The sequence below is a fragment of the Cibotium barometz genome, chromosome 51 (genome assembly GCF_041138505.1).
Source record: "Cibotium barometz isolate CiBa-2024 chromosome 51, ASM4113850v1, whole genome shotgun sequence".
NCBI lineage: Eukaryota > Viridiplantae > Streptophyta > Polypodiopsida > Cyatheales > Cibotiaceae > Cibotium > Cibotium barometz.
Window position 1 is genome coordinate 41,061,829 of NC_141096.1, and position 26,144 is coordinate 41,087,972.

The 26,144-nt window shown below is 41.6% G+C and overlaps 1 protein-coding gene and 2 pseudogenes across 1 annotated transcript; all 3 read left to right on the plus strand.

The window, feature by feature from the left end:
* The first annotated feature begins 1,979 nt into the window (after positions 1-1,979).
* LOC147609626 (chlorophyll a-b binding protein type 1 member F3, chloroplastic-like) lies at positions 1,980-5,846 on the plus strand (annotated as a pseudogene).
* An 82-nt stretch (positions 5,847-5,928) lies between these two features.
* LOC147609627 (uncharacterized) lies at positions 5,929-8,054 on the plus strand (annotated as a pseudogene).
* Positions 8,055-10,288: 2,234 nt separating this feature from the next.
* LOC147609628 (F-box/kelch-repeat protein At5g43190-like) lies at positions 10,289-11,588 on the plus strand. The gene has a single exon (XM_086787833.1). It carries the CDS (start codon positions 10,309-10,311, stop codon positions 11,296-11,298), a length of 990 nt encoding a protein of 329 aa, XP_086643959.1. The 5' UTR covers positions 10,289-10,308; the 3' UTR covers positions 11,299-11,588.
* The last annotated feature ends 14,556 nt before the right edge of the window (positions 11,589-26,144 follow it).

Here is a 26,144-nt window from a genome sequence, read left to right on the forward strand (position 1 = left end):
TTGAGGTTACACAAGCCGCAACAGCATGTTACAAACTGGGTGGACTACTTCTATCAAAAGCTGGACAAGGTGTGCGCACAGCACAATAATCAAATTCAACATCCTATGTTGCTGATGCCACTCTTGTACCACTTAGCCGCATGGAAATTGGACAGAAAGAGCTTCAACTTCGTGGACAGAAACAGAATTGAACTCCAAGAGCTGGTGCCGCAGCCTGAACAGAAGAAACCAAAGGTGGAGCCTACTGCTCGCATGGCAACCAGGAGTCAAGGCAAAGAAGGAACCGCACAACAGGAAGATATAAGGAAGCAACAGGAAGAAGAAGCCGCAGCACAGTGGAAGGAGATCATCGAGAAACACCGACGCAAGAAGGCAGCGGCGGAACAAAGAAGAAAAGAAAGGGAACAGGAAAAGGGAAAAGCCAAGGTACAACAAGAAGAAGTGTTGCAGGACGAACCAAAGTTTGAAATTCCACAACCCCTGCCAACACAACAGGAACTGGATACAGCCAGATTGAACAGCCTCTTGTTAGCATCCACATTGATGCGAACAATGAGAGCTAGAGCCGAGGAACAAAATCAGGAAGACAATGCCTTCAAGGCATTAGAGGCAGTCGCAACTACATCATCAGAAAACTACAAAGATGATGCGACATATGAGCAATACGAGGAGACACACACTGATGTGCCAGAAAGAGAGAGGAACTTCCTAAGGACTCTTATCCACTTCCAGACGGTTGGACTACAGATATTGAAAGGAATCAAAGTCAGTTGAAGAAGTTGGAAGCTCAAATCAAAGGACAGAAGGAAGTGGAGAGAGCCTTGGAAGTATCCATCGGCAATGAAAAGGTGTTGTGACAACAGGTACAAGAACTAGAGCGGCAACAACTGCAAGAGGCTAAAGCAGCACAGCAGAAGGACAAAGAAGCAGACGAGGCACTCAAACAAAAATTACAACATGAAAAAGAAGAGTTAATAAGGGAGAAAGAAAGGATCACACAAGAACACATCCAGGAGGCGTACCAAACGAACCTGCATCTACATCGCAGATCAACGCAACTGGAGGGTGCATTCCAAAACGCAGAGCGACTGCTTTGGGAACGAGGGCAGCAGATCCGCGAGCTGGAAGAGATCCCCAAAATTCCAATCTCGTCGGATGACCAGATGGAGACCGAGCACCGAGATTGATTATGGCCGCATCATCGAATATAGTAAGTTTAGCTCTAGAACACCGTACGGTTGACCAGACGCTAACTTACTACTTCAACGCCATAACTGCCACTTCTGTATAGATTTAACACAGCCTCTCCCACCCCTCCAGCTAACTACCCTCCTCGAAAAATACACATACTACACTCATCCAATTTTGGCAATGACTTTTTTCCGCGGAGATTTATGCCTCGAAGATCAAATAGAGATCTATCAACTTCCTCTTCACCCTATAGCCCTTAATTTCTGTTCATGGTGTCGTGTATTCAAGAGTCAAGCGATTTTGCACCCTTTGAACCTATCATGGAAATATCCAAGCCCCTGACTTGCCGGAATATCCATATCCGCAAGAATCAGATTTTTGAGACTCAATTTTGGATGCAGACGCAGGGTTGGATAGAAGCCAAAACATGCTATCAATTTTTGGTAGACCGCGGCGTCACATAGTATAATCCTATGGGGATCATCGTTTTGTATAATCGGGTATATGAGTGCTTGAGCACCATGTACACCGAATACAGCAATAATTATGACACCTCACATGTACCTTATCCCGAAGGCCAAACCTTCGAGGAGATGCAAGCGGAGTGGGCAATTTTTGCGGCCTTGCAGCCACCACTAGAAGAAGTAACCAGTACCGCCACCCGTAGACACACTTCCACCCCAGCGGATCTACACACTTTTCCTGTTAAATATATCCCTCCCTACATCTTCATGGCCCTAACCTCTACACATACTCCCCCAAGTCCAAAAATAACATCCCCTACACTTATGGATCTACCAAGCATGCCAATCGAAGAGCCAGCAATCCCACAAGAGACTCATGGTGGCGAAGCAAATACGCACGATTTTGTACGTCAAATGCTCAACCCACTCATCAACAACAAGGATGCTGCGCCGGCCCCCACAACTCTGTTTCCGGACACACCAGCAGATATACCCAATGAAGCAGACGATGACGATGCGCCACAAAAGCCACCACCAGTGCCGCCGAAGGAATGGACAGAGACAGTTTACACCTTCCAGGACGTGCAAACCCAAGCAAATCTTTGCACCTGGACGACAGGAGAAATGAAGAAACAAGGACTACGAATGATCGATATCATGGACGTAAGGACCCTCACTAGATTCATCACCAACTCCATGTGGTGCTGGGCTGACGACCACCCTCGGAGAACACGCGGAGGATATATGCAGCCACAGACAAGTCAGTTCCCGCCAACCGAGCAGCAAATGGGCATTCAGCCCAAATGGAGGATCAAATTTTTACAACAAAACTTTCTTGCATGGAGCTACTATTGTAATGTTCATAGGGATAGGCGTATCAATCCCACATTTATGCCCATGACAAGAAGGTGGAGTTGGACCACTTTTAGGGACTTGCGAAAGCAAGATCCCAATGTTGTATATAATTTCCCAAAGTTCAATTTTGCACCGACGGCCACATCTAAAGGCCTGGCACAACAGTTAAGAGATTGGAATCAGCAATACCAAGAGGTGCTAGATCCTGCCTTCGTCGCGGCGGCGAGCCATTTTAATAGGCTCATAATTTTGCTATTGGATACTATGCCTCAACAGTCTCGCCAATTTTGGAGGAACAAGAAATGGGCCTGCGTCACGAAATCAACTTCAATCCGGACATTGGTCCCGATTTGAAGCAAATATGTCGCCTCTATATTAGAGTAAGAAATTTGCATGCTTGCCATATCCGAACATTTGAAGATATGGTAGACACACATTTTTGGCCACCCCACCCCTACTTTACGGGACTATCTAAAAAGTTGTTCGCTAGACACGCCTTAATTAAAGCATGTCTGACAACAAACATTTTGAAACCCACACAATTTTGACAAATTCCAAGGATGGAATTTAGTTCAGGAAGGGGGGCATGTTACGCAAGTAACATCTTCCATTTTGGCAAACCTTTGTATTCCATTTATTATAGGCCGTGGGCCAAGAAGGTTGATTAGAGGCAAAAAGTCTAAGGCCAAATTTTAGGGTTAAACCTCCCTTCAAAAGGTTCAGTATAAAAGACAAGTGATTTGACTTGGTCTTCATTCTTCCATTTGCTGGAGTTGGAATAGAGAGCAGTTTCCTTCACTCTTGTGTGGTTGTCTTGCTTCCTTTCCTTTACTCTTGCTTGTTGCTACGCTTACGATCGATTCCCCTTTCACCACGCTCAGGCTTCTCTCCTCTATTCTTCTCATTCCCCTCCCCCTTACGATCGCGTAGTAACTTGGATAGAATCCGAGGACGGTGTCTGTGACAACACCGCGCAGCCGCAAGTCAATCAACTCCCACAAGGAAGTTGCTTGGAGGACGAGCTGTCCGAAGCGGCTTGGTTGAAGATCCCCACGACACGTTAGTCTCCGTCGAAGACTTAACATTCACCCCCCAAGTTTGTACCTTCACTAAAAAAACAAAGTGAGGAGACACAAAAGTGGAGGCTAAGTACTATGTACTTCTTACTTACAAAGGCCATACAACAACTAATACAAAGGAGGGGTATACCTATATCACTAACCTAGAGTACATAGTCCATAGTGTGAACCCAAACCATACATATTTGGCAATATAAATATGCCACAACTACATTACACAAGAGTAGTTGTCAAGCAATTGTTATTCGGTAGCGACATACTAGCCACACAACTACAACTACCCATGTCAATGACATAAATGTAGAAAGGCCACCTAGGCATTACACCAAGGGTTGAGATTGCTATCTCAGCATAGATTCGTGATTTTTTGCATGTGCAATTTGCATTTTTAAAATTTTTCCAAGTTACATGTTTTTAGATACGTAGATGTGTTGTATACATAAGCATGAATTTCAATGAATAGCATCGCTTATGATAGGCCTTCTATGCATGAGTTGTCAAAGTTGTTTGAAGGACTATGCTAGCTAAATGCAAGGCCCCAAAAAGCACATTTTGAATGGATGATTAAAAAGGAGAAATTGCAAAAGCTATTGCAAAAGAGGCTTCAAAAATTTTTAGTTGCGGTCATAAAAAATTGCAGAAAATGATATTATTGTTCCTTGATTAATGATAAGGCTATTGAAAAAGGACATGGAGTCTCTTGATATACCTACTATGGCACCTGTGACTACATTTTTTGTTTCATGTTGCATGTGTTTCTATAATGGATGCAAAAGCTGAGTTTTGCATATGATGTTTCTATCATGTCTTATGTTTCGGATCCTACTGTTTTCTTATGTCCTTTTGGATTGTAGACAACTGCAATTGTGGAACATCTTTTCAGTCTGCTTGCAAAGATAATAAACTTGTGTAATGATGTTTTCCTTTACATGAAATTGGTGACACTCTAAAGTTGCATGCAACGTATGGTGAAGTGGAGAGTTGGAAAAGGCAACTTGCTTGACCAAGGATGTGTCTTGCTAATGATGAATCCTTGTAAATTTAGAAATTACATTGCTAGAAAGTATGGTTGTGTGAGGAAACTATGATACATTGTGGGCTTTGTGGAATGAGTTTGATAATATAAATGGGACCGCTTTGATGATAAGAGCTCCAAAGCTCCAAACTCCAAGCTCCTCTGATAAGAAAACCACAATAATCTTTGGTTTAAGATAACTTGAATCTTTACCAGTCCAACAGTACATCATTTCTATGAAGACACGTGGAGCCATATTAAATGTTGGACCTTAGTGCATCCTTAAAATGATCGCTTGTCTTAAAAAGCACTCAACCACCTTAGCAAGTAATGGCACCTCCGTTTTCTGGTAAAAGTGCCAACGTGGCACTTTGAAAAAAGAAGGGAAGTGCCCAATGGCACCTAGCCTTAGGGGTCTAAGTGACCAGGGGTATATATCCTATATAATATATATAATATAGTAAATATATATAATATAGTACACAATACATAATAAATATGGAAAGGCCAAATATTATACACAAGCTGGAGCAGGACTAATATGAAAAGGCCAACATAATATACGTAGGGCAAAAAGAATTAAGCTATGATCGAGGCTCTCTAATGCATTGTGTGTTAAGGTATGTTTCAGGTACGGGGGTTTTAGGTACGGGGCGGGTCGCCCGCTCTACCTGGGCCCCTTCCCAGTTCGCCCCCATCCCACCTCACTGGGGAGTTCCCGGGAGACTATGGGTGGGACACCGCCGCGGACCCGGAGACGTTCACGAAGAACCGGGAGCTGGAGGTGATTCATGCACGGTGGGCAATGCTGGGCGCCCTGGGTTATGTCGCTCCGGAGCTTCTGGCCAAGAACGTCGTCAAGTTCGGCAAGGCGGTGTGGTTTAAGGCCGGCTCCCAGATCTTCGCCGACGGCGGGCTTGACTATTTGGGCAACCCGAGCCTGGTGAATGCGCAGAGCATCCTAGCCATCTGGGCATGCCAGGTGGTGCTGATGGGCACCGTGGAGGGATACCGCGTAGCCTAGGGGCCCGTGGGCAATGTGAGCGACCCTATCTACCCGGGCGGCCAGTTCGATCCCTGGGGCTTGCCGACGCTTTTGCCGAGTTGACGGTGAAGGAGCTGAAGAATGGATGCCTAGCCATGTTCTCCATGTTTGGCTTCTTCGTCTAGGCCATCATGACTCGCAAAGGCCCCATTGAGAACTTGTTCGACCATTTGGCCAACCCCACCTGCAAAGTTTAAACAGGCAAAGAGCGCGCACGGCTGCTTGTATCTCTGTGCGTGACAAGAAGCGAGGCTCGAGAGCAGCTGCCTGCCAGCAGCTATGGACGATTGCGAGCAGTGGCCTGCCCCCTGCATCAAGCTCGGGAGCATCAAGGAGCTGCTATACACGATTGCGAGCAGCTCCGGAGCTATGCATGATCGTCAGGCATGCCTTCCTTTCCCTCTTTCTCTCTTTGTTTGACATAGAAGTTTGCTTCCTCCCTTCAGGCGTGATGGTTTTTTTCTGAGTCATTAAAATAAATTGAAATTGGGCATTAAAGGGCTCAAGAGTCTCTGAAATTAGAGCACCAAAAGACCTCTACCTTTGAACTTCCAAGGGTATTTCAAAGGTTGATGAGCATGCTATATAATGAGAGATCTCTACCACTTTGAACACAACGCTTTCACATGATCTGAAGTAATCTAAACTCCTCAAGCTTCTTGGTTCTTAGTCTTTTACTAGGTAATATCAATAGTAATAATCACATCAAGTTTTATTTCATGTTAAGTGTATATTTAGGTTTATGAGTATCTAGTTGTTGAGATCAATTCATGCATGTTCATGTCTAATTTCGTAATCTTTCTATGGTTTTAGAACGCAAGAGCCCTAATTTCCTACATCGTCTTGCTTGTGTGCCATCTTGGATTTCAAGTTAGTGACTCCAACTTCATATTCCAGGTACCAAAACTTTTATTTACAATCATTGTATTCTTATTTTCATGCATCTTTGGTGCTTATTTACACTCATCTGAATAGCTAAAAGAAATGCATGATTCTCATGCATCTTTGGTGCTTATTTACACTCATCTGAATAGCTAAAAGAAATGCATGATTCTCATGCATGTCCCTATCTTTCTTTTGAATCTATAATTTATATGGTTGTAGCATGACATCAATGTCTATAAAATGAAAGAGATTAACATTAATTCAAGCTAAGATGAAATACAAAACAATGTACTATAATAGAGAATTGTTTTTAATTAGATGGCCCGCCAATGTAGTCTCCTTGAAGTGCTTCAAAGTAAGCAAGATAAAGAGAGAGAACGAGAAGAAACCTTGCACAATATATTTGGCTCCGAAAGTGAGTCTGATGAGGACTTAGAGAGTGAATCAAGTGAAGACGAAGTCGTTGAAGACATGGACCTTTCGGGTATGCCCCAAGATGATTTGCTAACCAATAATGAAGATCGCTCAACAAGTAAGAAGAACAAACAAGTGAGGCGGAGAAAGTTTCGTACAGATCAGTGGAAATCAAAGTATCCGTTTCTCATTCGACTTGTTAAAGGTGAATGAGAATTCATGAAGTGTGAATGGTGTGAAAAGTTTAGAGTTAAGGGGCCATGGGGTGTTGGCCAAGGGTGCAAGACTATGAAGAGGGATGCAATAAGAAAGCACATGCGATCACGGGAGCACAAATGGGCTGCAATGCGAAACTATCATGAAACAAAGGGGACAACACTTCCACAGCATGCTGTGGTGATTAAAGATAGAAACAAAGAAAGGGTGATCACTTGCATGAAGTTGATGTATTTCATAGGTGACGAAGATCTTGCAATCAGAAAGTTTGAAAAGGTGTGCCAACTGGCTTATACTTTAAAGGTGGAAGGTATGCCTCTTCAACACGATTACTCATCTTACACAAATATGATGGCTGGAAAGGAATTTTTATTCTCTATATCACAATATTTTGACAAAGTACAACTTGAAGAACTATTGGAGAGTCCTTTTTATGCTTTAATGGTAGATGAATCTATTGATAGAGCTTTAGAGAAACACTTGATCATTTATATTTCTTTCTTTCATCAAAAGGAATGGGTGTACGCAACATTGAGTTTGGAAAGCTCATTGTTGTTTCTGATGGGACTGCACAAACAAAATTTGATGCCATTATGGAAGTGATGACCCAAATTGGCCTTAACAAGCAACGACTAATTGGAATAGCTACAGATGGTGATAGCTCTATGCTTGGACGACATGATGGACTCGTTGCCAAACTCAAAAGAGAAGTACCATGCCTCATTAGTGTTCACTGCATTGCCCACAGGGAAGCTCTTGCTGTTTTGGATGCATCAAAATGTTTTCCTTGTCTCTCTTATATTGACAAGATTGCAAACAAAATCTATTCTTGGATCAATGCTTCTAGTTTGCGCCATTCTGAATTTCAGAATCTACTATACAGGATATGAATTTGCAAGTCTTGGAGGTCTTGCAAATTCATGATGTTCGTTGGCTTGCAAGAGGGAGTGTGATGCAGAGACTTACCAAGTTAATGCCAGCTATCATGAGCTTTTGGGAGGAGGGTGCTCCAGGATGGTATGCTAAGTTGTGTGTATATAAGGTTCTATTTTGCATCTACTTACTTGCAGATGTTCTACATGACTTAAACATTCTTAACAAAGAGTTCCAAGAGGAGTTGGCAGACATAACATCCATCAGTACTAACATTGAAGTAACACTCGGATCACTGAAGAGAAAGTTTCTTCAAGAGGAATTTGGTAAAGGTACTTTGTTCTTGAAGAAATTTATGCTTCAAGTTGAAAATGGTAGGATGCGGCATGTCAATGAAGAAGGAGAAGAATTTGTGCATGAGCTGTTGTTCACAAGTATTCCAAGCAAGGATAAAGCTGGCATACCCTTAGATAATGAAGGAGGTGATGTTGAAAGTTGTGTGATGCTTGCAAAAGCATTTGTTCAAAAGGTCATAGATTGTGTAAATGATCGGTTCCCTGATGTTTATTTCTTCAATGCTCGAAACTCTTTAGTCCTCAACATTTTCCAAATGATGAAAAGGAGAGAGAGCCCAGGATTACAGGATGGTTAAATAGATTGTTGGACAATTTCAATGACCATCCCATCATCAACAAGCAAGGTTGTAGGGATGAGCTTCTTGCTTTTTTAGACACTCTCTATTTTCACTCTCTGTTGGGGATGTGAAGGCATGCAAATGAAGGATGCTTGGCGAGTATTTTCATCAAATCTGGATTGGCATAACACATTTCCAAACATGATGAAACTATGGCAAGCTGTTCTTGTAATCCCTACGTCATCAGTGTCGTGCGAAAGAGGATTTTCGAAACAAAACATAATCAAAAACGATCGACGTCAGCTACTCAATGTCAAGACGTGTGAGGCTTTAATGAGGCTCTCACTTCTTGGTCATGGAATTGATAGCATTGATTGGGCAGCAGTTTATGAAGCTTGGGAGCTTGTGAAAGCAAGAAGAATGATTGAATTGTGATGCTTTTGATTGGAATAACTTGAAAGTCTTCAATAATTTATGATGCCTTTAAAATTCTCTTGCTATAATGTATTTTGTGTGCTGAGAAGACGTCTTTTGAATTGTGAAAGCTTAATGCACTTACAAAACTAAGATGTTTTCATTACTCAAAGTAAAGTGGTTTGTTATTAAAAGGGGCACTCAAAATTTTAGCCAAAGGTGACATTTTGACACCCATGGTTGATGGCAAAAGTGCCACTAGATTTTCTATGGCACCTAGACTTAGGTGCCAAATTTAAAGCCTGCGTGCGACAGAGAGGAGGGAAGAAGACCGATATTGTGATGATGCATTCTAATATTATACTAAAGGTGTCATGCTTTCCATCTTTGCGCACTAAGAGGATGGTTGATTCCGTACTTTTCGAGGCTTTGTTGTAGGGGTTGCAATTAGTATTTTCCCTTGCCCATCATAAGAGACTATTCAAGTCAACTCTCTAGAGAGCCATGAATATATTGTTAAAAACCAAGTGAAATTCTAGTAGCAGCAATGATCAAATGCTGGTAGTCATTGAATCACAAAAATCACGAGGCTGGAGCAATGTTTCAACGAGGTTTGATTGGAAACTACAGTTTGCTACCTTGTGACATCAGGAAATACATGACAAGGTTGTCGCAAAAAATTGGTTGAAGTCACCTTGGAGCTCCCTCCATGGTTGCTTCCAGCTCCTAATGTAGCTCGTGCTCCTATTTGCACAAGTAGTTGTGCGCTAGCTTTTTCAATGCCAGAAATGTCAAGTAGGACAACAATGTGTGTAGATCCATCCTCCCTGCCCTCAATAATGTCAGGTCCAGCCTTTCCTTATGGTTGGTATATGAAGATCCTCTCCTCTCCGCATGACAACCATAGCTAACGACCATAGCCCGTTTATGAAATTCAGCAGCCCATACATTGTTAACCCATGCTTTGGCTTCATATGGGTGTACGAGTCACTCATTATATCAACATTAAAGTGCTTCCAGTTGTGGTCTAAAAGTTGATCAGCGGCAATGGTCTTAAGCGAAGGACCTATGGTGGACAAACATGTGAAAGCTAATCTTGTTTCAACTTTCTGGCTTTGCTTCTCGGGTGCTCCGCCCCCTACCTTGGCATAAGCACGAAGTTCCTCCCCACACCCACCCACATACAACATAGTGCTATGGCTAATGGCAGAGAAACCTCAGAAATGGATTCTTGTGCTGCTGCATCTTCCTCCTCACGATACAAAATACAGAATGAACTTGTGACAGAATTTGGGAGCTTGCCTGACGAAATTCTACAACAAATATTGTCCTACCTTCCCTTCCCCTTTGTGCTTCAAGCTCGCATGGTGTGCAAGGCCTGGCTGTGTGCCTGCACTTGCTCAGATTTTGTCAAGCTGTGGACTTCTCGATCTTCTCCTTCCCTGTGGATACTTCTACCCCATACACTCAACTCTTCCTTTACTGCTTTCAATCCTTTGTCTGGCCACTGCCTACCCCTCCCTTTCCCTTCCGCTTTCCCTTCCTTTCGTTCTTCCATTGCTGCTTCCTGCAATGGCCTCCTGTGCTTACTGCATGACTCCCCCACCTTCTCCTCCCCCCCTTTCCTCTCCCTCTTCAACCCAATTGCCCACAAATCTTACCCCCTCCCCTCTCCCCCCTCCATCAAATGTTTCCTCCATCTCGGCCTGACTTCCCACTACTCCTCCCCCCATCGTTTCCTGCTCATCGCTACCTGTACCTCCCTTGTCCACCCCTACGCCCATGCCCTGCTCTTCGATTCCACCCTTGGTTCTTGGCTCCTTCTGCCTGAGACCCCGGGTCTGAATCAGAATCAGCCCCCTCACTTGCATGGCTTCGTTTGGTGGAATGGTAAGTTTTGCAAATTGTGCTTTCACCGTGTGCTGAGATACGACGTCCATTCCTTTCAATGGGACACCCTGGACCTGCCGAGTGGAGCATTCCCCCTAGATGACCTCACACTTCACGCGGTTCAAGGTCGTCTTTTTCTGGAAGGGAATGTTGGGTCTGTTGTAATGGTGCGCGTTGGCATCCTGGAATTAAATCCGAACACACTAGAATGGAAGGAGGTAGGATGCATGCCTAAGGAATTGGACAAAAAGATTTGCAGGGGTATAATCCCTGTACATCGTTCATATAGAGGAAGCAGATTGCGATCACATCTGTTTCACTAAGAACGGGGAAGAGCTTGCATTGTATCACGTGGGAGACAACAAGTGGACTTTCATGTCGGCGTGTCAGTCTACACCACCATTGCCTGAATTTGACGACGAGGGATTCGCATTTCACAATTACAAGGGATTGACTTTTCAGCCCAATCTTGCAGCTTCTTTGTGATAATGAAATCCAGAGCCGTTTGACCTTCTACGCTGACCTTGCATGAGTTAGTCCTATTCCCGAACGTGTAAAGCGACATATGTATTATGGCCAGTCCTTATGTAACCAGAAGTTGACTTGTCTTTTATTGACACGAGTAACATCACCCGTCTACGACGGGTAGAGCCCCACTTCGCCGGGTCTCAAGGTGAAATTTGAGAATCTTTTTAAGTTCAAAAAATAAATTTCAAGTTTTGTTTTTTGTTTTTTTTAAAACCAACAAGCGCAAGAATTAATTAAGAGAGACAAAATTACAATAATTGGCTGGGATACAGCACTGGGATCCACTGATCACACAGACACAAGAAAATCACATATCTCAATGATCATAGTGCTTCAATTCTGGATTGCATCATGGCCACAAAACGGTTGGACTCATCAGTCTTCCTTTGGAGCTCATTCAGCTGATTCTGGATGAAGTGATCCAAGTCACTTGGTTGAATTTGCGATTCTCGAAGTACCCCAGCTTGCGTGGTGTACAATCTCGTCTGCACCATATGAAAATCATAAATCTGCACATGAAAGTCAGCAAAAAGACTTTTCAGATTTGGAATCTGGTAAGCACTTTCAAATGCAATTGCACATCTATCTTTCCATATCACCCAAAGGAATTCAGCTCTGATTCTAGCCCAGCACCGGGGGAACAACCCAACAGTGTCCCCTAGTAACAATTGTTTTGCAAAGGGCAGATAGCCCAAAACAGACCAGACCGGTGTCAGAATATCAACAGATCTCTGGCAGTTTCTGAACAGATGACCAATATCTTCGACACTAAGTTTGCATCTAGTACATACCCCATCTGTTAACCCACATTTCTTGCACTTGTCGCCTATCCATATGGCTTTATGCATAATCAGCCACAATAAAACTGACTTCTTAGGCTGAATCTCTTTAGACCAAATTGTAGAGAATTTCAAAATCCATTGGCGTCTGTCATAGAGGACTGACCATCTCTTATTAAGCACCACATGCACAGGGGACGACAGCACTGAGTGCACACGAGGGGGGTGGTCGAAAGCTGTTCCTCCTCTCCAGCATAGAGCTTTGAGTGATAAGGGCTCTGAGACTGTTAGCCAGGTCTCACACTCAGGAAAGTTGTTGATACGCTCACACACTAACTGAACTTCCCAAGGAAGAAGCGTCAGTTCATCATTGGTCATCCACCTTTGGGAGTGAGTTTGCCAAACATCTGCCCACAGTCTTATGCCCTTCTTGTGAATACGTAGGGCCGTACGCATTAAATTGCAGGACACCGATGGCAATGGACTAAGAGGAAACCACAGAGAATCAAGAGCTCTATTAGAGTAGCTGTGTCTGCTTTCCCACACAACCCCTACCTTATCCCAAAATTTGTTCCAAGCTTTCCATAATGAGCGAAGCAGATCCGACCCTTTCGGCTTAATAGCTTCATGGCCTATCAAAATAGTAACCCGAGGCAGATCCCTCCAACCTGAAATTTCTCAAAGGAGAATTGGTCAATGTTTCTGAAGAACAGCAGCACAGACGAAAGTTCCTTAGGGTGAGAAACTGCTCTAATGATAGTTTTAACGGCGAGCCTATCAACCCAAGCATGTATATCTACAACCCCCAATCCCCCTTTGTCCTTGGGGAGACAACAGAATTCCCATCTCACATTGGCAGCTCCACTCCTGAAAGGGTCTCCTGTCCACAGGAAGTTTCTACATAATTTTTCAATTTCCTTTAGATGATTGTCTAGGGGTCTCCAGCAAGTGAGGAAGAAGAGGATGTAAGCAACTAGAAAATGATTGATTACCAGCACTCTGCCAGCTACCGAACTGCATACCCAGCCACCTATTCAACTTACCCCTGAACTTATCAACTACCCATTTCCACCTTTGCTTCAGGGTAACTCCGAAACCCATAGGTATACCCAGCAACAGCTGAAATACTACACCAGCCCGAATATGCTGACAACCCTGCTGCACCAGCCAATTAGGAAGATTTCCTTCAGTAGAGAATATTCCCGTTTTAGTATGATTTACCTTCGATCCAGATGCTAGGCAGAAGGTGTCCAACACCTTCCAGAAAGTCAAGAGGGAGTTATGATCATTGTAGAGTAGCACATTGGTGTCATCCGCAAACTGAGAAAGAATCTGAACACAATTTGAGTTAGGCAAGGGAATACCTTTAATTAGCCCCAATCCCTGGTATCTTTGGACCATACAATTCAAGCTATCCACAGATAACACAAACAACAGTGGAGCAAGAGGACATCCCTGCCTGACCGACCTGGCTAGGGGGAAGGAATCTCACATTGAATTATTTAGCGCCACTCTAGCTGAAGCATTACCGAAGAGGGTTTTTACAAACTGGATCAAGCCCGGGCCATACCCCATCTTTTCCAAATTGAGCAATACAAAGCTCCAATCAAGCCTGTTAGGCTTTGTCAAAATCTACTTTGGCAAAGATAAAGTCAATCCCTTTTTCCTGAGCATGCTCTACTCCTTCCCAAATTGCAATGATAGCTTCAATAAGTCTCCTTCCTCGGATAAAACCTTTCTGCTCTACTGAGATGTGCCTCATTAAGCTGGGTATGATTCTGAACGCTATTACTTTGGCTAACACTTTGTATACAGAATTCAGCATAGTCAATGGCCTCTAATTTTCTAGGAGCTCCTTAGGCCCTCGTTTGTGAATCACTTTTATCACTCCAGCATTTATATTGGTGGGCAAGGCCGAATACTTCACAGATTCTTTCCAGACCCTCTGGATGAATGGGGCAGAAGGCATGGAAGAATTCTCCCGGCATTCCATCCAGGCCCGAAGTTCTATTTGGTTTCAAGCTCTCAATAGCCATCTTGATTTCTGAGATTGAAATGGGCACATCAAGCTACCTTGCCAGCTCAACAGAGATGACTTTAGTTCTAGCCTCCCACACCGAATTGCGGGCCTCAGCCTTCAGCTCCGTGGACTACTCCGGTGCACTAAACAGCTTTTGAAAGTGATTGCGGACCAGCAAAAACAGTTTTCCTCCTCAGTTCTGGCAGCACCATCACTAGTGGACAGCAAAGGTACTAAGTCCTTAACTTGCTTTTCCTAAGAATCTTGAACATTTCTTTAGACGGCCAGTCAATCCTGCCAGCCCACCATTCTCTGAAGAAAACAGTGGCATGCTTGAGGGCCAACTCCTCCTTAGATCTAATATGAGCTCTCAACCGAGTAATCACATCCTGGTCCTCCGCTATAGCATTGGCCTTGGCTTCCAGTTCCATAAGCGGTTGGTAGGCTGCTTCTCTTCTTTTCCTTCTTATAATAGTCACCTCCTTCCTAAACCCAGTGAGTGCTTTTTGAGTCTCCCTCAGAGCTTGAGACCAGGCCGCAACTGGTGAGTGAGCATTGCAGAATGCATTCATCCAAATCTTCTTGACGTGTTTTTGAACCACCTTTAGCTGGAAGAGGGAAGTATCACTGTGGAACCAAGAATTTTTTATCTTGGTGGCTTTATCATCCAAGGTGACTATTAGTGGATAATGATCCGACAGACAGGAAGAGTATTTCGGTTTGGCCTTAGCCCTGGAGTAAACATTGGCTATCTCCGAAGAAATGTAACATCTATCTAATCTAGCCTTTCTGGCATTATCACCAGAGGAGTAGTTCTGCCAGGTAAACTCGGCCTCCTCACCTAAATCCCACAAAGAAAAGTACTCTTTGACTTGAGTCCACCTCTCTTTCTCCAAACCCTTAATTACCTGGCCCATGCCTTTATATCTATCCGCCTCGCTGAAGACTCCACCATATTGAAATCTCCAACAATAACTACAGGGCCATCCATCGCTTTGAGCTCACTCCACAGATTGGCTCTGTCAGCAGCCGAACCCCCTGCATAGACGGAACAAATCTGTATTTTGACTGGATTATCTATCCTAGCTGAGATCCAATTCAAACCCCCAACCGAGTTAGGAGCAACACCCCAACTACCAGGAACTCCCAGAACAGCTCCTCCAGAACCCCTGGAATGAGCCTAAGAGAACCATCTGTGACCCTCTAAGACCTCCTTAAGACGGTTAAGAAGGTCGTTGCCAGTTACTTTGACCTCCTGTAGTGCTATTATCTCCGATTTGTTAATGCAAAACCATTGTTTCAATTTCCTAGCCTTATTGGGGTCTGACAGACCCTTGATATTCCAAGAAACAATCCTCATTTATGGGTCTTCTTGAGGGATTTCTTAGCCTGGAATCTCTTAGGGGATGCTTGAGAAGCAGCTTGCATAGGTCTTTCGTGGTCTTTATGGATCTCCATAGGAGTGGACAGCCCATCCCCCTCCACATGCATTTCCTTATCTTTATTAGCAGAGGTATCTCTCGCCTGAGAATTTGCATTCAGATCAAGCATTGTAATTTGGTCGTTTTCATTGACCTAGTCTTCCAGCGATTTGTCCACATCGGCTTCTTCATCAGAGCCAGAGAGAAGAGACTCTTCAACCTCCCAGTCCACCCATTCTGGTAAAGAAGCTAGGAGAGCAAATTTGTTGACAGATTTCAACCTAGGCTTACTCTGTTCCCGCCAGGTCTCTTTAGCCGCCCTCTTCGGGGGAGTGTCTTGCTACTTTAGGGCCTTGCTGAAGAGGGGTTGAATCTGGAGAAGATGGGGAAGGAGCATTATCCGGGGCACGTCGAGGGAAGTTTCTGATGACGAAGTTCCCATTGGCACCACAGTGAAAACAGGCAGAGGGTAGGTACTTGTACACTATGGCTTGCTCACGGTGTTCCCCATCATGAGTGAAGATGTCTATAGCTGAGGGTAAATCCAGAGAAATGTCCATTTCTCTGGAGAAGATGTCTATAGCTGAGGGTAAATCCAGAGAAATGTCCATTTCTATGAGAACTTGAGGGTGCCATGAAGGCACATAATCAGAGCGGGGTTTACCTCCCAGAACTTTCCCAAGCTTAGAACCAATAACTCCAAGGTGATTATGATAGTGGAGGGGCAGATTAGGAAACTCTACCCAGACCGGGTAGTTAACCAAGGCAGAGGCTTCAGGATTGAAGTCTTTATTCCAGTGAAACAAACTAAGGGGGAGTTACGAATGAGCCACTCGCCTCTACTGAGGACATCAAACGACATTTGCGGGTGTTTGAAGACAAACAGATAATGGTTTTTGTGGAGAGCCTGGATGGTCTCCACTTCAGCACCAAGCGCACCCCATTGAGAGTGTATCCAGCTTCTAATCGCCTCTGCAGGGGGTCTAGGACCCGCCAACAGACCGTAAGCGCCCTGGTTTCCAGATCATGCTGAATCCTCCTGATTTGGAAAGAAGGAAGAGTAACTGAGGGCTTACCTCTATCATGAGTCTCTCCCGCACCTGCTCCAGCAACACCGAGGCTATCGTTGCAGAGATGTTCAGAAACAGGATGTCCGTGGGGGGCGACCAGAGAATCGATAGCCGGAGGAGAAGGGGGTTTCTGGGCTGGACCGGAATCAGCATCATGCACCTTGCGACCAACTTCCTTGATATGACCATGGAAGGCTTCATACACTGCAAGCAGGTGGAGAAGGAAAGCTCGCAGGACTTGGTGCAAATCCATTGAAGTCGACTGGTAGAATCGGTGAGTTGAACTGTAGCAGCGAGGGTCTTGCATGAAGCCAAACATCACTATGACCTTCATGAGAGAAACAACTCCTTCCACATTCTTTGTCCCATATTCATCTTTGCCAATTTTTTTCTCATGGACAATGTCTCGTTGTCTCCATTTCTTTGGCCTTAATTTTACAATTGCATTGCCCTGGCTCATTCACCTCCTCTTTGCATGTTGTTGTTCTTGGTTGCTATTTCTCACCACCTCTCCATTGTTGATTAGATCTTTTATTTGATTCCTTGCACCCCACATCTATTGGTCTTCCCATTTCATGATCCCCTTTGCCTTGGTCACCGTCCCTGTTTAACCTCACTAGCAGCATGTGTTGGCATGTCTCATCTAGCGAGGGAACTCCTTGGACTTTGCCTTATTAAACACACACACACACACACACACACACATCATATCTACATATATCTATATATCTATAAGTATATATATATATATATATATATATATATATATATATATATATATGGATATGTATATATAAAAATATCTATATGTATATATATATATTATCTATATATCTAAATAACAAAAAATTGCAAAATGAAATAAATAAATAGATAGATAGATAGATATATAAATATAAATAAATAGATATACATAAAACTCAAAAAACTATAATTTTTTTAAAAAAAATTGCAACTTACCTTGTTGTTGCCATGGACGCCGCTGCTGTTGCACGTTGCTCCTGTTTGCTGCTACTACGAGCTATTTGCCACTGCTGTAATTTGCTGCTGTTGCTGTGGTTGTCCACCCCTACCTTTTGTCACGTAGCTCCCTCCTCTTGACATGTGGAGGCCTGAGAGCCTAGGAGGGTTGCTCCCTCCTCTTGACATGTGAAAGACTTTGCTTTAAGTAATATAAGATATACATTGTGTGTGCATGTGCGCGCGTGTGTGATGTATATGTAAATACATACATACATGTATGTATATAGCGTATTGAAAAGGTATGCATAGATGCAAATGTATTAAATGTATTTATTTTATAGAGCTTTCATAGAAATAAAAACAAAAATTTATTAAAATCTTAAAATTAAAAAACCACTTTTCAAAACCTAAAAAATAAAACATATCAAAACTCTCTCTCTCTCTCTCTCTCCATATCAAAACTCTCTCTCTCTCTATACATACATACATATGTGTGTGTGTGTGTGTACACACACACACATATATACATATATACATATATGTATATACACACACACACACACACATATATATATGCATGCAAAGTTATTAAAAGAATTAATGTGCATTCATTTTAAAGAACCTCTCTCTCTCTCTCTCTCTCTCTCTCTCTCTCTCATTAACAGGATCAATGCAAATTTATATACTTAAAAAAATCCCATAAAAATAAGACTATACACACACACACACACGCATATGAATATATACACACATATATATAGTTGCATTAAGAAGTAAAGCATCAAAGAAACTCCATGAAAGTAAAAACACAATTTATAATTTTCTTAAAAAAAGTCAATATTAGGTAATTTGGGAAAAATCTCACATTTTGGGAATCAATTACTCCATATAGTTTTGGACATATCTTAAACATACTAACTCCAAATTTGTCGGAGATCATAGATTTAGATTCTACTCTTCAAGATCTTTCTGATGATATGTCACATGAGGGGGTTTTGACAAACTTTTGGACAAGTTCACCACGCTCCCATTTTTCAAATGGGAATGGGATTTTTCCCAAATTATCTAATATGGTGTTAAAAGCTCAAAATAAAAAATGTAATCAAATATTCATTTCAATGTATCTCTTATCTAACACATGCTTGCAAAATGTTGAATACATCATTCCAAATTTGATATTCATGAGATTAGTTGGTTGAAAGCAATGTACTCCTTTGGTTGGGCTGGAAAGCATGGTCATACCATACATGACATTTTATTGCATAATGGCAAGCAAGGAAATTGGGCAGGGGATGGAAGTTAGAGCGAAGGGTATCTAAAACATGGATCAAACCCATTACACTTCCAAATCAATGTTTATGGGTGAGCAGCGTGACAAATAACTCAGAAATCATGGGTGAGGAGCAATGTTCATCCAATAGTTTGAAGAAATGTATCTATATGAGTGAGAATCGTTCCAAATCAACGTATCTATATGGGTGAGAATTGTTCCAATATGGGTGAGGGGCATGGTTTTGAACAATCACATGCGATATAAACTCAAGAATCCCACGTGTATGGAGAATGTCTGCTTGCGAATTGCATATGAACATCATAAGCCTCCCAAAAGGCTACCTACACTTTGTAGCAAAGCAGTAGCATGCACACCCACTCCTATGCAAATTGATTCAATAGATCTACGGGACTCACAATGCAGCTTTGCAGAATTAATCACCCCCTCCTTGGTCGATTCACCAATCACCCAGCACTCAAGAGCATGCATGCTTACTCCCACGCAGATCGATTCAACAAAGCAACTCTACCGGACTCACAATGCAGCCTTATGGAATGAATCACCACCTCCTTGGTCCCAACACTCAGGAGCACGTTGGAGCAAGCAAGAGGTAGAGCAGTGCGAGCATGCACATGAGCCATTCAATATGCATGTTGCCATTCAAAAGGTAGACGTGTGCCCCACTCTTTCAACATGTGGCAAAGTTGGAGCACCACTCTTTGGACATGTGGAAACACCCCCTTTACTTTAAGGAAATAAAGATTGTAGAAGTTGGAACAGAGTGCTTTGTTATCCCAAAGCTTTATTTTTGTCTACCTTGTTATCTCCATTCTTAGTTGTGTCGAAAGACTAAGAAGGCATGACTTTCTTAAGGTATTTGAGAACTATGGATCCGATAATTATACACGCGGTTCAACCTCCATTCGTGACTAAGAATGTGATTGATTATGTGGACAAATGGTTACTAATTTCTTATCCTACAACCAAAAGGTTAATTCTCAATGTCTAAGAGGGGAAGTAAACACTTCTAAGTTTCATTGCAATGTATATTTTTCATCATTAGGCAGCATGGCAATTGATTAAAAGATTTTATTTTTAGTGTTATTGTCATAACTCTATTGTCCATGCACTTTGAGAGTGATATTTGAAACTTCATACTTTACATAGAATTATTATTTTCCTTTAAATAGTATTTTCATAATTCTATTGCCCCCATGAGCTTTTACAGAGTATATCTAGAAGCCTTACGTTTCTTCTTACTTTACATAGCATACGTTGGATATTGATATATTTAAATGAGTACAAATTTAACAAAAATAGTTTGTTAAAGTCATTGACTAGGATTTTTGTTTACAATAACAACAAGTGTCTTGAAAAGTGACATTTGCTAGTTGCTCTCCTTGGGCTTGATGACAATTTCGAGTAATATAGGAGTCAAAATTCAAATGTGAATCATTGCATCTGGATTCATGAATTGAGATTTTGATGAGAGGGTAAAAAGTTTGAGTGTTGGAATGCACTTATATGAGATAAATCAAGTTGGGAGCAAGTATGCCAAGTTCTTCCAAGATCACATGTTTGCCCGAGGAGGGGAGGGGCTCACTCTTCAGAAGCCCCTTATAGCATGTGAGAGCAAGCATGTATTCAAAACACCTAGGCTTTTCTTGTTCTTTTACAGTTTTAAATGACAATTGATTAACCCTCACTTGCATAAACAGAAAGCAAAACGTGAGGAGGAAAGGAGAGCATGGCAAAGGAGAGTAAAGCCTTATCCTTTGGAGTTATGACAAATGCCTACTAAATGCACCACAGTGGTTGGAAGGTGTACTACAAGATGCTAGCCAAAGAGAAGAAAGAGTGATCATGGGCAAAGATGAAGTTGTAGTAGGTTCTGACCTACAAGTATAAAAGCGTACCTTTTTTATTGCCATTTGTTTACAACCTTTGTACATGGAAATGGAGCATGAAATTGAAGCTTTGCAACAATCAATGAATTTGTTATAAGCAACTAGCACTTCCAATACACATCCTACAAGAATTTTGGCTTCTGAAGATAGTTTGAGCTCCTTAGAAAATTCCTTAGAGAATGATTTAGGCCAACTCAACTTAAATGCTTGGCCATAGATGGTGGGGAGAATGAGCATGCAAGTGATAATGACTACTTGTGTGGTTCAACAAAATTTCCCTCACATTTTTCGATGCTTTAGTTTTTTCAAAGTGTATCAATGATTTTTCTTACATTTCATGTTTTTTTAATGCTTTCTTGGAGCCCGTTTTTGATGCTTATCAATGCTTTTATTGATGCTCACTAATGATCAACTAAGCATCCACTAAACATCATTACTTACTAAAAATTGGGTATAATCTGCTGAAATTTGGAAACTCATGTATGGCATATGTATGGGAACACATCATTAGCATCTAGTTATGTGTGTGCATAGGACTAGAAGTGTGCTAGTAGAGCATGCTTGTGATTTAGCTAAGCAATGATGTAGGCAGTATTGCCAACTAGGTTGATTGAGGGAATCTAGGGTGTGTGGTGTGGTGTGATGAGAGAATCATGGAGTGATTATATGATCTTGGATTCCCATGTTTAAGGTCATACATAATGTCAGCAAACTGACTTGTATCTCGTGCCTATATTTAAGGTTTCTCTCGTGAATAAAATGATTTGTGTAATTGCCTCTAATGCTTCCATTACTCCATTGATCGATCATGTATTGCATTTTTAACATGGTATTAGAGCACTAGGCTCTTCCACCCTCACAATTTGACCCATTCCTTGAGACAACCAGTGATGTGTCATCATCTTCTCTACCTCCTCCCTCATCTTCCTCATTTTGCCCTCTTTTTGCCCAAATGTTGGAGGATAAGATCCACCTCACCCTCACCATTCAAATCGACAAATTTTGTGCAGGAGTAGCTGGCTAATGATATGAAGAGGTATGAATTTGTCTTCCCTGGTTGACTATGATATCTCAAGATTCATGCAAAGTTAGAGGTTTATTTCTCAACATAAATTGTAGATCAGATTGAGAGCTACAATTTTGATTTTTACATCATTCTAATTCGAGGTCTCGACAGAAAGTTGTGCTTCTTGCAAGATAAGCTATCATAAGGATTGTCGCCCATGAAGCAAATAGGCCATGTCCGACACTGTTAAAGTTCCCTTCTTGCTCCATGAACGACCATGTTCGTTTGGTTCATTTTATTTTCGCATGCCTCTCTATTTTTCCTTGGAGCAATTCAAGTCTTCCTCTCTTGCCAGATCCAGAACATCACGCAGCGAACGAATTGCTTATGCTACTTTGTCAAATATTTGTTCATCTTTAAAATTTTGGCATTATGAACCTTGTCTACTATTACAATGCCTTCAAGCAACGATGGATCGAGCTTCAAGTTCAAGGGTCAGGCATTCCACAATTGGTAGACAAAAATCAAGCTTATACTCTCATGACGAAACGACTATGGAACATTGCCAATGGGAAATAGAAGAAGTTACTGGATGGAAAATCGTAATGATGAAAAAGAAATATGGTTTCCCACAAACATGTGCTACAGACATTATAACCTATTTGGCCTTAAAATACATTATCATGTGCACAATTTTATTTATTATGCTAGATCCAAGTAAAGTGTTGTTGCTAAATGGATGCATATGCAATGCCTTGATGGCACCACCCCCCCTATTGAGAAATAATTGAATCCTAATCCTCATAGTTTTTTTATTAATAAAATTTTAGCAATGTGATCTAATTTAACTTCAAAATGATTTCATACCACTCCATTTTCCATTTCGTACAATATGTTGTTGCTTTTGATCAACTTAGTGCAAGTGTTGAGGATGATTTTGCAATTGGTGATATGTTGTAGGTGGTAGAGACTCTTGCCAGCCTCCATAAGTCCCACCATGGAGTCCCTAGTCATCCCTTCAGGGTGGTTTTGGCAAGTTTTAGAGGGGCTATTCACTCCTTCTATCTCTTGACATGGGAATTGTCATTGAAAGTAATTGAAATGTATGCAAAAGAAATGATTGACATATTGCTTTATGGGGAAGCATAAAAAGAAAATAGGGCCACTAGCAATTTTTAATAACCCATTATTTATAAAGTTTCAAGGCCATCCTTAAATATAGATGACAAAGCATTATACCTTTGTGACATTGTTACTTCTTTGAAGCATAATAAAAGATTTCTTCTTAATAATCAATATGTAGTTATCAAGCTTGTTCATGTGCAAAGGATACAAATGAGAAAAAAAATTCTTCATAATATTCTCCTTGATAACAAGAGGATTCTCAAACCTTCCAAAGTGATACCTAGAATTACCACGTTGTTCATTCCATGGATATGTTTTCGAAATGAAAGAATAAGTAAAGGAGCCAGTGAAGTGACATGACATGGAAATCATGTAAATGCATTATCATAGTTGTCAAAGATAATGATTAAGGAATGACATTAGTTCCTACCCAATTCCCCACTTCACATGTCGTTGATTGCATAGTCAAATTAGATCTAACCTCCAATATAAGGTGAGCTTATTTTTGGTGTGAATGTGATACCTAAAATTAGGGAATGAGTCCAAAATAATTAGATTTATTAGCATCTCTTTACAACTACTAGAAGTTTTTTAACTGTGCGCATTGTTGGTTTTGGTCCTTTCTTTTGAATATTTTATTCCATCCAATACATTGTTGTTTCCTACAAGATTTGAACCAAAAAGATCTCCTACCCTAATTCTTTTTATCCCTCGCGTTCTCTTTGCTCTCTCCTTCAGCCTCTCACTTGGTTGATCAAACTTGCATCGCATCTCTTGAGCACGGTACAAACCCTCTTATCCTTTTTTGGTGTTGAATTGGACTGAATGGAATGAGCCTCGCATCTATTGGGTTGGGCATGATTTGACACCAAATCACTCAATAATTTTACATCAAATCTGTACATAAATTGTGCTTCCGAGCTTAAACTCACCTTGATAAAATGCATGTGGACAAAATCAAGGCATGCGTGAGGTCTAAGGCACACAAACAAGCTAGACAAAGCTGATCTGCAGAAGCAATCAAGTAGAATGGAATGGGAAAAAACCGGGTCTTTCTGGAGTGAGTTTGCTTGGATCCTTGGATTCTCCAAGAGAATGTTTGTTATGTTTAGAGGAGGTGAAATGATGCATACTGATTTACAAAAGCTGGACATCTATGCATCAAACAACATAAATCTTGTGCCAAAATGTCCATGCTTGTGTCAGAGCAGGTTAAATTAGATCCCAATAGACACGAGCAAACAAAAACATGCAAGACTAGACTTGGAATTGAAAAATGCCAATTAATATTGCATTAGGGTTCTTGCCCAATCACACAACTTCACTTGCTTTCAGCGAGGGGTTTAAAATTATCATTCCCCCCACTTGTGGGTGCTTCCATAGTCGGAGGAAATGGAATTTGCAAACAATTTGAGAGCTTTAGATCACCTCTGATGGTCACTTCGAGCCCAAGTATCATGGAAAGGCATTGTCCAATATGTTTTTCCCCATAAAATGGTTTGTTTTTAATACTAGTCACCACATTCAGGTCTGCATTTGAAGACTATTAATGGAGCATTAACACACGCTCAACTTCATTTCGTAGGGTGCACCTCAATGTAGATCAAGCTTTACTTGTAAACAACGTTCTTTTTATTCAGATTGACTTTATCTTTTAGCAAACTCAAGAAGGAAAGCATTCAAGAACCTCTTCCATGGAGCTAAATGAAAGTGTGTGGTTTCTTTACTAGCATTTGTCTTGTATCTAAGGGGCATCTCCTACTATGAAACATTTTGCTAGATTTTGATGGTTTTCATAAAAATTAGGTTATGGGTCTAGACCATTACAGTAGGTGCACGAGTAGTTTCTCTCGTGTGTTTTCATTGGTGGAGATACAAAGTGTAAAATGGTCTTGCTCATTATGTGTTGCCAATGTTGTGGCATTGGCAATGCCTCATGAGAGTCTCTTCATGACAAAAAAGGTACATCAAGTACTATCATGAATATCTTTTAGCTCTATATTATATCACCTATGAGAGGGGCCCAAAACTGATATTGAAAAAATCCTCTAGTGAGCACACCTAGCTCCTTGGTAAGTTAACAAATATCTACAAAACTTTGAACTGTGATAATTACACGTGTAAATATATTGAAATGTTATACTTGTTTTACAATGTTTTTGGCTAGAGAAGATTTTATGCCTTTTTTGAATGCTCCAATTAAATTATTTCCTTAAATTCAAGACTATTCCTCTTGCTACCTTGGGCTGTGGATGAATGCATGCACATGGGGAACTTCAAGCAACATGATAAGGGTGTACTTAAAACAAGAATTCATGATGCTTTAGGTGACTGTATTGAACCCATTGATGAGGCTTGTGAGCTTGTTGATCTACAACGTAGGGTGGCTCAATGTTGGGTCAGTGTGAGGACAATATATGCATGCCACATGTGACTCGTATCCACTATGTCGGGCCAATCTTGATTCAGGCCATGTGCTCCATGAAGAGCTCCGTAAACCAAAAGGGTTTACACCATCCATTGCTATGCCAAGACGGAGGTTAGGAGGATCTTCCCTAAAAGCCGGCCATTTCTCTTCAATGTGTCTCCATGCGGGTGAATCAGCAGGCACACGCATTACTTCATCTGTGGATCGAGTTGTGGCATGCCATGTCATCAAACTTGCTATGGATTTGCACCTGAACATGCTTTTTATTCTTGGGATGATTGGAAAGTGCCTAAGAACCTTTACTCTGGGACAGCTTCCCCCTGAACATCTTCTCTATATTTGTTAGAGCCACAATGGGGACAATCTTGCAAATGCTCGTATTCATGGCGAAAGAGAATACAATCATTGCGACAAGCATGAATATTATTGTAATCCATGTCTATGGATTTCAATAACTTCTTGGCATCGAGATGGAGGCATCTCATTGCCGTATGGCAATATCTGGTCTTTCAAAAGCCTGTAAGTATGGCAATATATGATCGTTACTATTAAGATTTAGTCAAATACAAGTTGAAAATTTATCATTTCAACATTAGGTGTAATCTCCATAAATCCCTTACTTGAAGAGTTCAGTGACACTTGTATTAGA

Coding starts and splice junctions, on each gene's coding strand:
- LOC147609628 (XM_086787833.1), top strand. CDS start 10,309: ATGGATTCTTGTGCTGCTGCATCTTCCTCCTCACGATACAAAATACAG.